The sequence below is a fragment of the Rhipicephalus sanguineus genome, chromosome 5 (assembly GCF_013339695.2).
Source record: "Rhipicephalus sanguineus isolate Rsan-2018 chromosome 5, BIME_Rsan_1.4, whole genome shotgun sequence".
NCBI classification, from domain to species: Eukaryota; Metazoa; Arthropoda; class Arachnida; order Ixodida; family Ixodidae; genus Rhipicephalus; species Rhipicephalus sanguineus.
In genome coordinates, this window is record NC_051180.1 from 30,658,166 (window position 1) to 30,671,849 (window position 13,684).

General features: G+C 46.8%; 1 protein-coding gene across 1 annotated transcript; it reads right to left on the reverse strand.

The window, feature by feature from the left end:
* Positions 1-1,307: 1,307 nt before the first annotated feature.
* Positions 1,308-11,620, reverse strand: LOC119393422 (flavin-containing monooxygenase 5). The gene is made up of 3 exons (XM_037660428.2): positions 10,431-11,620; positions 3,019-3,312; positions 1,308-2,758 (listed from the first exon to the last, which is right to left on the reverse strand). The coding sequence occupies exons 1-3, from the start codon at positions 10,761-10,763 to the stop codon at positions 1,613-1,615; spliced, it is 1,773 nt and encodes a 590-aa protein (XP_037516356.1). The 5' UTR covers positions 10,764-11,620; the 3' UTR covers positions 1,308-1,612.
* Between the last annotated feature and the right edge of the window lie 2,064 nt (positions 11,621-13,684).

Sequence of the window (13,684 nt, forward strand, 5' to 3'; positions counted from 1 at the left end):
GCCAGCCTAATTTCCAATCTTCTTAAGATTACGTGCTACGCCGTGGATATAAGGAATAACAGCACTCTTCTGCTGCTGCGGGGAAATACCATCACGAGGTCGATTTTGTTTCTTTAAGTCCCGATAGAGCGATTCAGCGACAGCCGTAACGAGTCTAGGTGGGTAACCTGTCACCTGCTGTCCCTGTGTGTATAGCTTTGCGCTTCCTATGGAGATGGATCTGTACCAACCAGCCCGTTCTACTTGTTTATTATGTTTCTTAGTTACGCTTAGGTTCAAGGCAGACCCCGAAACAGCTTTCTGGTGTAAATATTTCAAACGTCATTGCTTTCACTGGCGTAGCCAGATGGTGGTGGTGAATGGCGGAGGGGTGGTTACATTTGGTATTGGTATATATACGAACACAAATACAAACACATACACAAACACATTAAAGTATAAAGGGGATCAACCCACCTCCCCTCCCTCGGAAAAGATGTCTGGCTACGCCACGGATTGCTTTCACGTAGCGCTTTTCAGCTAAGATTTCATTCTTTAGATTCGGCTGATGTCTAGCGCTCCTCTTGAAAGAAGAATCAACAGTCACTGCTGCGCCCTGCTAACGGGTATATTTTTAATTTCTTTAATACGCGTCTGCTATATGCACTTACTTTTATGCGCGCACTTTTGATGATCGTTAAACGCAGCGATGGTTGAAATTCGTGATCCTTGTTGGCTTTGCAGCTCAAGTGCGCCTATCAGTGTCAATGGAGTGCACGATTCGAAACTAATGAATTTTTTTTCAATCCCCGTTAAAAACACACTTCTTAAGTACGCTTTGGTAAAGGTTTTATTTGCTTAAGATGTGTGCGTGGAAGTCAGGAACAGACTTCTATACGAGAGTAGCAAAGTACAAGTGCGGTGACTATGGACGAAACATTATGCGAACAGTTATATTGAAAACGTGTCATCCGTTTGAAATATATGTGCTTGAACGAAGGAAAAGCATGAGTTCTAAAGTTGAGATGGACGCTGCTTTCAATCCGCGTTGGGTGTTTTCCAGTGCAGTAGAATTAACTTTCTTTTTACTGGCATCTTCTTTTCTAACGCAATATTGAGCACTTAACGTTCAAGACAATACGGCGGCACAATTTTACATAAAACGTCCAAGGTACTCAGAAGTACCTTCCGATGGTCATTGTGAAAGCACCCCTGATCCGCTCACCTGCGTTGAAGCCAACAAGTCAACGATGCGTATGCAGGAATAACTTCCGGCAAAAAAAAATCACCAATACAACACTTGCATATGTTGGGTTGTCAGATGCCTTACTCGGGGAAAGCGAAACAATCGAGATGAATGAGTTTTAATCGCTACAAGAACAATTAATTGGACATTAGTAAAAGCGCTCTTAAGCATTGGACGACGGCCATGGCACCGGCCCATTTGAGTTCTTTGGTGTCCGTGTACTAACGAAAAAATTCATTAACTAATGGTGATGCCATGTGATCGAAGCTTCTCTTCCTCCCGCTGATGCAGTCATCGACCGTCCTGGCTTGACTTCTTCCTTCTCTTCTTTTACACAGCTCCTCAATCAATGCATATGCCAAATCTCGCAATCTACAAGTCTCTCCATCACATCGTCATACGTGACAAAACATTGAAATAACTTTTCACATCGGGCTTCAGTATATGGACCTTTCGTGTCTGCACAGCTTCGCTTAGTGTCCAAGCAAGTTGCATAAAAAGTGCCAGGCATCTAAGCAAGAGCAAACGTAGTGCCTTCACTCTGAGTCCGGCTGCCAGGAAAGACAATGCCATGACGGCAACCTTTAGGTCAACCACCGTCGCCTTTGTCTCCAATGCGCCCCACGGCTTCGGCTTCAACCACGGCAACTTTCTCGTCTCGAGACCCAGCCTGTAGTTCTCCCAAAAGTCCAGTATTTGCTGCCTCGCGCGGGGCCACGGTCCGGGACCGTGTAGCCGGTATTGGTAGGGCAGGCATGGTCCGAACACGCAGGCCCACGCCAAAACTGGGTCGGTAAGAAGCAGTCGACCCAGCCGTGGCTTGCAACCTACAAGTTCGGCCATCTCGTCCATGTACTCTATCCAGTCCACTTGCCGGGCGTGCCGGCTACCGGGAATGTAACGCTCGCGCACGCGAAGTTCCCGCTGGTCCACGTCTTCTTCCATGACCTGGACGGCCGGAAGCTCGTAGCGTCCCGCGAACACTCCCGCCGCCCACCTGCTTTGCATTTCTGAAATAGGGAACAGGCTGCCTTCTGGTTGCACGGCTCCTATGAAAGCCATCGTTCCTTTCTCCATAAACGAGGGAAAGACGTACTTGTAGAGGCGCACGCGATTGTCGCGGACGGGAAGCACGGAGTCGTCGATGAAAGGGAAGTGCGCCGTGTACCCGGTGGCAAGGATGACCACGTCGACAACTGTGGCGACCTTGTGGTCATCCTCGAAGACGACGCCGTCTTCGGTGAAACACCGCACGTCACCCTTGACTACAATCGTTCCGTTGAGGATCTTGGAAGGAAGCGCGTCGCTAATGGTGGCGTGCTGGCCGTGGATGCGGTGTTGGGCGGCTAGGTTGTAGCGGGCGTGATCGAAGCGCTGGTTGGCTTCGCGTTCGCACACACTGCACACAATCGAGTACGGAAGCCGGTGGAAGAGCCAGTTCCAGGAGCGCCGCACGTTGACTGTGTCGAAGGGCTCACCTCGCGATGCGACGCGAGGGATGGTCCAGCAGCCACGCCTCGTGCTCACGTACACCTGTCAGAGTCGCAATGGAATAAACTACAGTCAACACACAGTAATGGCATCCGTGCCCACCCGTATACATACTCGGTGATGACAATACAATGAGGTGTCACACTGATTGCGCAGCAAGACGAAAATTTAGCAATAGTAAACGCACATGTGCACATAACCCGAGCAATGCGTGTCGTTGATCGACTAGAACTTGAGCCAACATTATGCGATAACACGGTCTGACACGATCAAATGCACAATGATAAACTTGAACCACTTACAGAGTCGGCGATGGCGCTTAACTCAACAGCCACATCACAGCCGGAGTTTCCAAGTCCAACGACCAAGACCTTCGCACCGACGAATCCGATGGGCCGCTTGTATTCTCTTACGTGCATCACGCGACCTCGGAACCTGTCACTGAGGCCGGGAAACTCTGTGTTGACGGGAGTGTGGTCATAACCAGTGCAAACCATGACGGCGTCGAAGGTTTCCACAAGGGTCGTGTCTTCCTCGATGTCATGCACCAGCAGCTCCCACCGTCCCGTCTCATCGTGATCGGAAGTAGGATTTACCTGCACCGGGAGGAAAGCGTCTTAATTATGGTGTTCTTGAGAAAATAACCTTTGCAGCCAACATCTGTTTCTACACTTCACTCCGCGTCCAAATCGCATCGCGCACATGAGACACGGACATATTTAATGAAGTTGACGAACAAGCGCTAAACTCGCCACTGTTTATTTTTGGGAAAGACAGAACATATGAGTTCGCGCTACCTATATTTGCGGTTTCAAAATGTATCGCCAACAGCTAGTCGAACTTTCAGTTCCGAGAGCGAGATAGAAACATTTTAATGAAAAGCTGGAGATGTTTGCCTGGCTATTCGCCTGACATGCTACTGCAGGTGCTGGGTGACGATTATGATATATACACTGTTAAACGCATAACACATACAGCCACACATACGTAGACTACACTGTTTACAAAGTTTCCTTCAGGCTCGTGGCCCGCAAGAAAGTCAAGAGCGCTTTCGTGGCGCGTAGCGCACAGGTGCTGCTTTGCCCATGGGCCCAGAATATGTCGCAACTCTAAGCACGAGCTCCGTTGAAGTTACGATGCGATAAACTACACTTAATTGTGTTGTTTCTAATGAACCTTGTTTATACCGTTCACTTCATCTGGTGGCTTACCTCCAAAGTACCATCAGAGGGCGTGATGGAATACCATCACGTCTTCTGATGGTACTTTTGTTCATACAGGGCAGAAGCCAAGAACGAAGTAAAAAAAAAACGAAAGAGGCTATTCGCTATTATGACGTTTGTGATATACTTTATCTTTATAACATATAAATATATGTTATCTCCCTATCTAAAACAATGATCAAAATGTTCTCAGTAGAGCGTTGCAGATGTTCGGCCGTGCTGTGCCTTACACTGTGCTTTTTCGTACTGTACGTTTTGGTTCGTCGAGCAAAGGTAAGATCTGGCACGGACCTGGTAAGGATTTAGGTCTAGTCGAGCACCATAACCACTAGACCACTGTGGCGGGTCCTCCTCACCATGCGTACGCCATTTCAACAAGCCCAGCACTGCAGCTCTCGTTTAATTGGTTGTACAGTTTCAACGCCCACGTCAATGTCTTACAAAATGGCCATCGCACCAGCGACACCGGGTGACTACGACCAACAAACCACACAAAATTATCTGTAGTAACTTAACATAAAGTGACGGGCAGAGACAAGCAGTAAATAAAGACGTGTGCTCCCATCCACTTACTCCGATATTAAATATGTTACGTAATACTTGTAGCGCAAGCACATCGCCCCATTAAAGCGTCGCGTCATTACGCAGTTGCTACGATTAGAGACGGGCAGAAGTGGTTTCAAGGATGGCAGAGAGGCCGACAGGAAGCTTACGCGCTTTACCGTACATCAGCGTCGCGCAAGTCAAAAAGCGGCGTTCATTAAATCCTATTAGGAAATATAAGGCTGGCGGACGTCTGGCTTATACGAGGCCCACAAAGAATTCGCAAACTGCTGACAGCACCATTCGTCTATGTCTGTTTTGTGTTTGTGTCTGACATGTACATTGGGCTTATTTCGCATAGCAATATTGCAAGACCAACTTGTTCAACAGCGAGTCCTTCTAAAGCACATACAATTACACGTCTATGAGAAGGATAGGTCCACCTATGGAAACACCGGAAAGCCTTGGTGGGCCACTTTCTTTTTTGCTCTTTCCATTTTACATGCAATATTTTCCGCGTACTGTGTCGGATTTGTTTGCTTGTTTGAAGCCGGACTATATCTGCAAAGCACCGTCAGCCTGAAGGAGAAGGAAAAGCGGGTCTTACTCATGGTGCCAACCTCTATAAATAATAATAATAATAATAATAATAATAATAATAATAATAATAATAATAATAATAATAATAATAATAATAATAATAATAATAATAATAATAATAATAATAATAATTTGGGACGTTTGGCATGCCAGAGCCACGATATGATTCTGAGGCACGCCGTGCACAGGCGGTGCTTTGTCCCATGGCAAAGCACCGCCTGTGCGTTAGGCACTACGAAAGCGCTGTTGACGTTCTTGCGGGCCACAAGCCTCAACGAAACTTTCTAAACAGCGCAGTCTATGTGAGTGTGTGGTTGTACGTGCTGTTATGTGTTTATCAGTGTATGTATCATAATCATCACCCACCGCCTGGAGCAGCATGTCAGGCGAATAGCCAGGCTAATATCTCCAGTACTTCATTAAAGCATTGCTCTCTCTCTCTCTCTCTCTCTGGTGTTCTTAAACGTGCACTGAGCAAGTTTCAACAATCTGGTGTTCTTTAACCTGTAGTGTTATCGCGCAGTACACGGGCCTCTAGAATTTCGCCCGCATCGAAATGCGACCGCGGCGGCCAGGGTCGAACCTGCGAGCTTCAGTTTAGCAGCTGCCAACCCTTCTTACACACGCATTTAATGCAAATAAAGAAACGACCTGTGCTGACCAACCAGTCTTTTACACGTATTGATCCGAAATGAATTATATAACCTAATCGCTGATAATTGACTTCCATCTCTAACGAGAGGGAAAATGGCGTGCACTGTAAATTGTTAGACAGCCACCGCTAGCAAAAAATTTGAAAAACAGAACGGGAGTGAAACTGAATTTTCGAGCAGCGTCTTGGGCATCCATGCAAAATGCTCTTCATCAAAGTGGCTTACGTAAACTTATTAAATCCTTCGCCCACTCATCGTAGCCATAAGAGTAATAACCTCCCTTCGTTTCCAAGGCTAAAACAATTTATCTTGCATGCGGTAAACGTTGCGCCGGTCAGGGAATGCGATTACCAGCGAAAAGTGTGCATCTTTATAATCCTATAGCTTCGCTGTATAGATAAAGCTCTGATGCTACGCACTCTCCCGTCCTTGAGCTTCATTCATTGTTTCTGCGATGACGCATGAGTAAAAAAAATAAATCAATCACGCATGTTGGCACGTGTGGCCAAAACACGTCGAATACAATCGACGTTCGCCGTACAGATGAGAGAAAAATAATTCTTTTGGAAGCGGCCGCAAAAGCATTGCAACACTCTATGCTGATTGCGTTGTGCATGACGGACAATTTGTCATTGAAGGACTTGTTACCGCTGCGGCTCATTAGTGTATGCAATAACAGGGACATGTCTCTACAGGAAAACTGCAGAAGAACCTTGATACTCCAGAATTATCAGGTAGTGGGTGCTGATTATTCGGAATTGCATCATTTAACTAACGTACGGGAACCCCTGCAGTCATTTTGACTTTGGGACCCTCATCTCTATAAGATACGTAACCAATTTTTGTATCATGGACTTGTATTAATAACCTTGAAACTTGAAATACATCCAGACCCTGTCGTCTTTTTACCTGTGCAGGGTAGCATACCTGGCACGCGTCTAGTTGGCATTCCTGCCTTGGGTTTAATCCCTTACAAGGTTCTTATATGAATTCTGTAGCATTTCTACCGAGCAATTGTTGCACTCAGTAGACGTTCTACTGCGATCGGATTGAACGGTTGGTTTTTAAGGATTTTTTCGGCCCTCTCTCTTTCTCTCAAGACGCCATAAAAGTAACGCTTGCTTACACTTCTCATGCCTCTTTATCTGTTCTCTAAGTACGCCCTGCTTCACCTTTATAACCGGAGTGACAGAGAGAGCTTGAAATTGCGCACGGCGTAGAATGAGCAGGCGGAGCGGAGAGAAGCATTTTTACGCACGGAGCGTAAATGTAACAAAAGAAAGCTGCGCCGCGAAAGCGGGAAAACGGGCGACGCAGTGGCGATACTCGTAGCGCCCGTCGCAAGGAGGTCATTGTCTTTCGTGCATGCAGGAAAAGTATAGCGCTGTATGAGCGGAAGTCGCACCGTCCGCTCAAGGAGACCGCCGCCGCCGCTCGTTGCCAGGGAAACGAAAACTTGCCGCTGCTGGCGGAGGAAGAGTGAGAATATAAGGTGCAGCTTGGCGCAGCGAATGCTGGTATAGGTCTCACAAAATAACCTGTTGCAGTGCAGGCATAGGCTGGCAGCATAATGGAACACGAAATGACAAAGACGACGAGAAAAAGGGAAGGCTGTTAGACATTGTATGTATCTATGTATGTATGTATGTATGTATGTATGTATGTATGTATGTATGTATGTATGTATGTATGTATGTATGTATGTATGTATGTATGTATGTATGTATGTATGTATGTATGTATGTATGTATGTATGTATGTATGTATGTAACTGGGAATATTTTTGGCAGATAAGTTCAGCACGATTCGTTCAGGCTAAAGGAAAACAAGGGAATGTCCCCTGTCCGTAATGTATCACACGAGTTCTACGATGGTAAGGTCTATGTTGTTTCTTTATTGCCTTGGTCTTTTTGCGTGTGTGTGTGTCTGTGAGTGAGTGAGTGAGTGAGTGAGTGAGTGAGTGAGTGAGTGAGTGAGTGAGTGAGTGAGTGAGTGAGTGAGTGAGTGAGTGAGTGAGTGAGTGAGTGAGTGAGTGAGTGAGTGAGTGAGTGAGTGATTGTGTGTGTGTGTGCGTGTGTGTGTGTGTGCGTGCGTGCGTGCATGCGTGTGTGTGTGTGTGTGTGTGTGTGTGTGTGTGTGTGTGTGTGTGTGTGTGTGTGTGTGTGTGCGTGCGTGTGTGTGTTTGTGTGTGCGTGTGTGCGTGTGTGTGTTTGTGTGTTTCGCTACTGAGTCGTTGCGCCTGGAATCAGATGACATTCTATAGGCAAGGACTGCCTACAAGGGCGGAAACGAATCACGCAGAACCGCGATACCACGCAAATGCTCAAAATTTCCCATGTCACCACGACTGAGGACCCGTTATCTTTTGACTCGTCTCTGTAATGGATGGTTCGCTAAAAAAAGTCACATAAAAGGACAGAAATATCAAACGCTGAAATAACTCTCGATTTCGTACATTAAAGTAAGGGCCAAGTATGACAGTAGTAGAGAAGAACAGCTACTTATTCTGTAATGTCCCACTATGGTGCGAATGGGGTGAGTAAAAAGCTTTAAAACTTTAAAGCTACATCCAGAATAGATTTCGTCCAACGATATTAATAGAACAAAGGAATAGTTACTATGGCTACAGGTTGATTAAGTTCCTGCCTCAATATTCGATAAAACTAAGAGAAGCGTTTGACTGTGAACGACATGAATCGTCAAGAATTCACACTATGTTAATCTGATAATGAATGAAACAATGGAATGTCGCTGGCTCCAGCGACATTCGGTATTCAAAGACTTCTTATCACCTCAAGCTTCCATCCTCCCTCAGCATCTGTCTTGTTTGCACATTTCAAAATGACACATGACAAAACAAAAGTAAATCAGAATTGGACACGAACCAAGGTATGAAGGCATGGCTATTCCACAAGCACTAAGTAACACTGACTTGCGATGAGTCAAACTGCTCTGTTCATGAACGACATTCTATCCGTAGTACCCCCGGACTGCATGCACAACGCAGCTAAGTAATGGTGAGTCGTATGTTTGTTCTGCGCAGCACAAACACTCATAAATTCTCATACGAAATAGGTAACAAATATACCACACTTTATTTTCACTCGATTAATTTTTTAAACCGACCTAAAGCATACAAGCTGGCGCCTGTACTGTAGGCAAAATAGACGTGCCACCCCCACATTTCAACTCCATTACTGACAGGATTACTGTAGGACCGGGTATTTGGGCTTCTGCAACCTCATCAAAACAACATGAGATAGCAAGGTCGTCGGGGTCAATTATGAACGCACTAATTATCCTGAACGTCAAACGGAAATTCATCATTAGACTCATGCCATTGAATGAAATTGTGCGTCTAATTATTCGCCCACTACAGGCCTTATGCGTACACGTGCGCTCTGAGCATGAATGAATCGCGAAGATGAAACGCGCTGAGAGACTATGCGGAAATAACGATCAAAGAAGTTCTCTAAGGCACCGAAAAAGCCACGTGTAGACAATGTGGGTTATGTTCAGCAATTAAAACATGTATGTGGGTTCACTTTATCAGAATGCCACTTTGTAGAGCAGTTGTCCATCGCTTTATGTGGTACCATGCATGACCTACCTATTACACTCACAACTTCTTCCTTGCAGGAAGGGAATGGCGCGGACAAACAACGCCTTGAAGCAGTCCTTTTACCGAACCATTTAAAGTACACGGGGGACGATTAAGGTCAGAACCAGTTTAAGTTTAAGTGTAATGCTTTAAAACCAGTGACAATTTACGTACCACTGCTGTAGCTCTTACACTGACCTTCTTGGCTATATTTTCACGCAATCGCGAATGCACGCATGGCTAAGAAAAAGCGCGATCTAGGGTGTGTCCGGAAGGCTTCCAATTAGGCGCGTGTGGGCTCGCTTTTTTTGTTCCTTTTTTTTCTAACTCAATCTAGCGAATAGAAAATGGTTTGCTTATTTGGTGTAAACGTCATTCTTGATATCTGTTAGTACACTTCTTCCCGTTGTGACTGTGCTGCTGAGTCGTAAATTGTGCAATGGTGCAATGGTATAAGCTTAGTCCGGGAAACGAGTTCCAGGAACATAGGTACTACGAGTGATGTGCTGACAAAAATGTATTTAAGGCAATCCCTTTTAAGTGCAGGCAGAAAACTTCGCTGTAAAAAGCTAAATTAGGGACTGTTTGGTAAGTTCAGAAAACATTAGGAAACCACGAAAGAGCGGAAAGGACGAAATGCATAAGCGATTCATTGTAAGGAGACGTTGAAGTACTCAAAAGCCAAAGGTCCGCAAAGTCAAAACTTGCATCCTCACTGTATTAACCAGGAAGAACATTTATTCACCCGTGCTGACCCGAAGGTCGCGGGATCGAATCCCGACCGCAGTGGCGGCATTTAAATAGAGGAGAAATGCTAGGTGCCCGTGTACTTAGGTTTAGGTGCACTTTAAAGAACCCCAGATGGTCCAAATTTCCGGAGCCGTCAGCTGCGACGTCCCACGTAATCATATCGTGGTTTTGAGATTTAAAATCCTAATATTTATTATTATTTTAATTCACCCGAGAGCCTTCCCAGGATCCCATATAAGTTTATCTTGTTAATGAGCATCCCTGCTAATTTCACGTCCATGACAGCCTTCTCCCCCACTGTAACGATTACCCTATCCCCCGATGCTCGCTGTCACACCGCTCACCTTAGTTACGGAGTGCAAGCAGCGTACGTAACTGCGCAGGCCGTAGGTGTCGGCGTAGTCATTCAGGTACTGACAGACGAGACGGTGATGCATGTAGTTCGGGTACTGCGACGGTGGCGGAAAGTCGCTGAACGCCGACAGCTCCTTGCTAGAGTTAGTGGTAGTGGAGAACATGACCGAGGCGACGCCATCCACGTTGTGTTCGCGGTACGTCCACAGGCCTCCAAGGTCCTCTGTCTTCTCGTAGCACACGGCGTCGAGGCCTTCTTCGAGGCACGCTTTGAGAGCAGTGAGGCCACTTGCCCCGGCACCGATCACAGCCACGCGAACCATGCTGGCCAGAGCTTGAGTGAAGTGCTTGCCGGTACGAAGACGACAGTTGGATTTTAGAGAGCGAGGAGGGGATAATGGAAGAGAAAGGAGCTTCAGCAGAGTCAGTCCTACTTGTGACTACTCCGCACAGGCGATAGCAGAGGGTACAGAGGATTTCAGTGGGAGGTGAACGCCAGGCTTCGGTGTTGTGCAGTGACTCGGCTTTCTTCTTCTTTTCTTCGCCGTTTCCTATTGTCGTAGATGGGCCCACTTTCAGCTAACTGTCCGGTGCACAACTTGCACAGACGACGATCAGAACGTTTTCACTCGATCGACAATGCACCACTTGCATGTCTCGGCCGCAGGGTAACACAGCTGGAATCACAGGAACGTCCATTCCACGCCCACGTGCAAGTCGCCCAACGACACTTCGGTTGCATGATTTACAGCCTTCATAAACAAGAACGGCCTCCAGCAAAACCTTCCATCAGTGTTCGTCTTGATATGTGGGTGCTAAAACCACTCTATCAGGGCGCGGAAGCTTACAACGATGATTTAGATCTGAACGAAGTTGCGAAATGAATGCGCATAACGCATCCAACTACACGTCGCACTAGTCTACCAGACTATCTGGATGACTTTCAAGTATCAGCCTACATGAAGACAAAGCGACTCGAGTCTAGACTCAGCCCAAGAGGAGGTGACCCTGCGCTCTTACAATACCACGTTTTAGCTAAAAACGCCGGAGCACTCGGGCGTCGCTGCTTTTAAACGGAGCACCGACGAAAGCCGCTTGTCGTATAAACTAGAAAATGGCGAAAACCCCCGTCGAGTCATTCGAGTGTTCTGCAAGGAGGGAGGAGAAGGAGGGACCTAATTGCGCTCTTCGTCTTCGCATGCGCGTTAGGTCACGTGGACCACAATGCATAGGCGTAGTGAACGAGCACCTCGCGTGAGGACTCGAGAAGTCTGTTATATGCGCGATTACTGACGCTCAGAACAAAGGGGCTGAGGAGAAAAGAAGGCGGCGGGAGTATACGTCTCGCCCGCACACCGGCGGACGGAGGGAAAGCAAGAAGGCCGTCCACAGCTTCGAGGCCATCGAAGAAGTAAAGTAGTGACGAGAAAGAACGCGCAAGAAGGCAGGCGCGTGCCGTGGAGAGGAGTCCTCAGGGACGGGACGGCCATGCGACAACAGCGAAACAGTGGCTTCAAATTTCGTTTGTAAATTTCTGTGCTAGGCGGGCGGCTCGATGTCAAGGCAGTGTCAAAGGAAACCGAGGGGCTAAATTTGCTTTTATCGGGGATCCTCTCAATCAACGTGACTCCCGGAAGCGTGCTTGCGATCGCTGTCCACATTATTTTCACTACGACTGCTCAATATTTGGTCTTATACGGGTGTCTTAGGGTATCATTGAAAAAAGAGTATGGGAGAGGGGCGCGCTTTGCGCTGACCCGTTTTCCGGTATTGGACGTTAAGAAGAGAGAGCGTGGGACTGAAGTTGACGCGGGATGTGGAGAGCTCTCGTGGATTCCTCTCATCTGGTGCGGCTACACTTAATCCCGCGCACGTTTCCCGAAGGACTCCGCCTGACTCGATTGTGAAACGCTCGCCAAGAGAAGGCGGGCCGGCTGAAGAGGTGTCGTGTTTACGCACCTTTGGACGTGAGCAGCCTTAGCGGGCAGGTGTAGACAATGTTTTGTTTGGCTCGGATCTCCACTCCTCAAACGAACGAGGAAAATTTCGCATTATACGTTCGCGCGGAGGGTTGGCGCCTGCCCAATTTCGCGTTAAGGTAGAACTAGTGAATCCGAAAGCGCCACGTTGATTTTGATTCGGTAGCACCGCGGATCTACGTAACTGTTTATCAAGTGAGAAAATGGATTTATTACAACAAGGCGCTAATATGAGGGTCTGCACTTCTGAATGAACAAAGGCCAGTCGCCATAGCTCTGAATTTTCAAGGAAAGCTGCTTATGAATTACTTACAAGCACAGCTTTGGAAACGTGCTTTCCCAAGCTTGAGCGAGAGACGAAGGCATCTCGTATCAGAACATCCAGGAACACAAGATTTGTGCTCACAGTAATTTCATGCCACTCTACCACATAACCAAGGTCATTTTCGGCAGCGGAAACATGTGATTTAACGAGTTCGGTTAGCAAAGGCATTAAAGTATAACGCGCAAATCATTCAGAATCAAAGATAGGCATAGGAACAACTGCGTTTACATTATCTTCTTTCCTTTGTGCACCTTACAGACTTTGATTAAAACGAGAAGAAATCGCATGAATTAGTAGCGTTGTGTTCATACACAGGCCAATGGCCTGCGTATGACACAATTGATGTGTAACAAGAGGAACTTGTCATTCACCTAAAGCCACAGCAGTTATATATATTGCAGTTCTGTCTTGTAACCTTAGCTATAAACCCTGTTAGCTTTTCTAGTTCTCAATACCGCCATCTTTTCTATCCCCTAGCCTTACGTGAGCATTTTCCTTCAGGTGCTTGATATTGGCAGTGATGCAATATCAAATTAACATCAGGCAACCTCACAAATAATTGGTAGAGCCCAAAGCTGTGCTCTACACGAGAACAGCTAAAGCCGCTGCGGTGGCACAGTGGTAACGGTGCTCGGCTGCAGGCCCGAAAGCCGCGGGATCGAATCCCGGCCGCTCCGACCGCATTTCGATGTAGGCAAAATGCTAGAGGCCCGTGTGCACGTCAAAAAACCGTAGATGGTCGAAATTTCCGAAGCTCTCCATAACGGCGTCTCTCGTAATCTTATCCTTGTTTTGGGACGTAAAACCCTAAAAAATATTAATTAATTATTTACCTTAATCCTTGTCTATAATAAACGTTTAATCGGGCCGGTTACACAGACACGCCGGTGAAACCGAAACCCGCCTGAATTCCTTTTCTGCTCAAGGACAAACGACTCGC

Excerpts from the sequence above, each read along its gene's own strand:
- LOC119393422 (XM_037660428.2), bottom strand. The coding sequence starts at position 10,763 with ATGGTTCGCGTGGCTGTGATCGGTGCCGGGGCAAGTGGCCTCACTGCT. Across the intron at positions 3,313-10,430 it reads GCTTGCACTCCGTAACTAAG|GTAAATCCTACTTCCGATCA; the intron begins GTGAGCGGTGTG and ends CTCCCGGTGCAG. Across the intron at positions 2,759-3,018 it reads TAAGCGCCATCGCCGACTCT|GTGTACGTGAGCACGAGGCG; the intron begins GTAAGTGGTTCA and ends CGACTCTGACAG.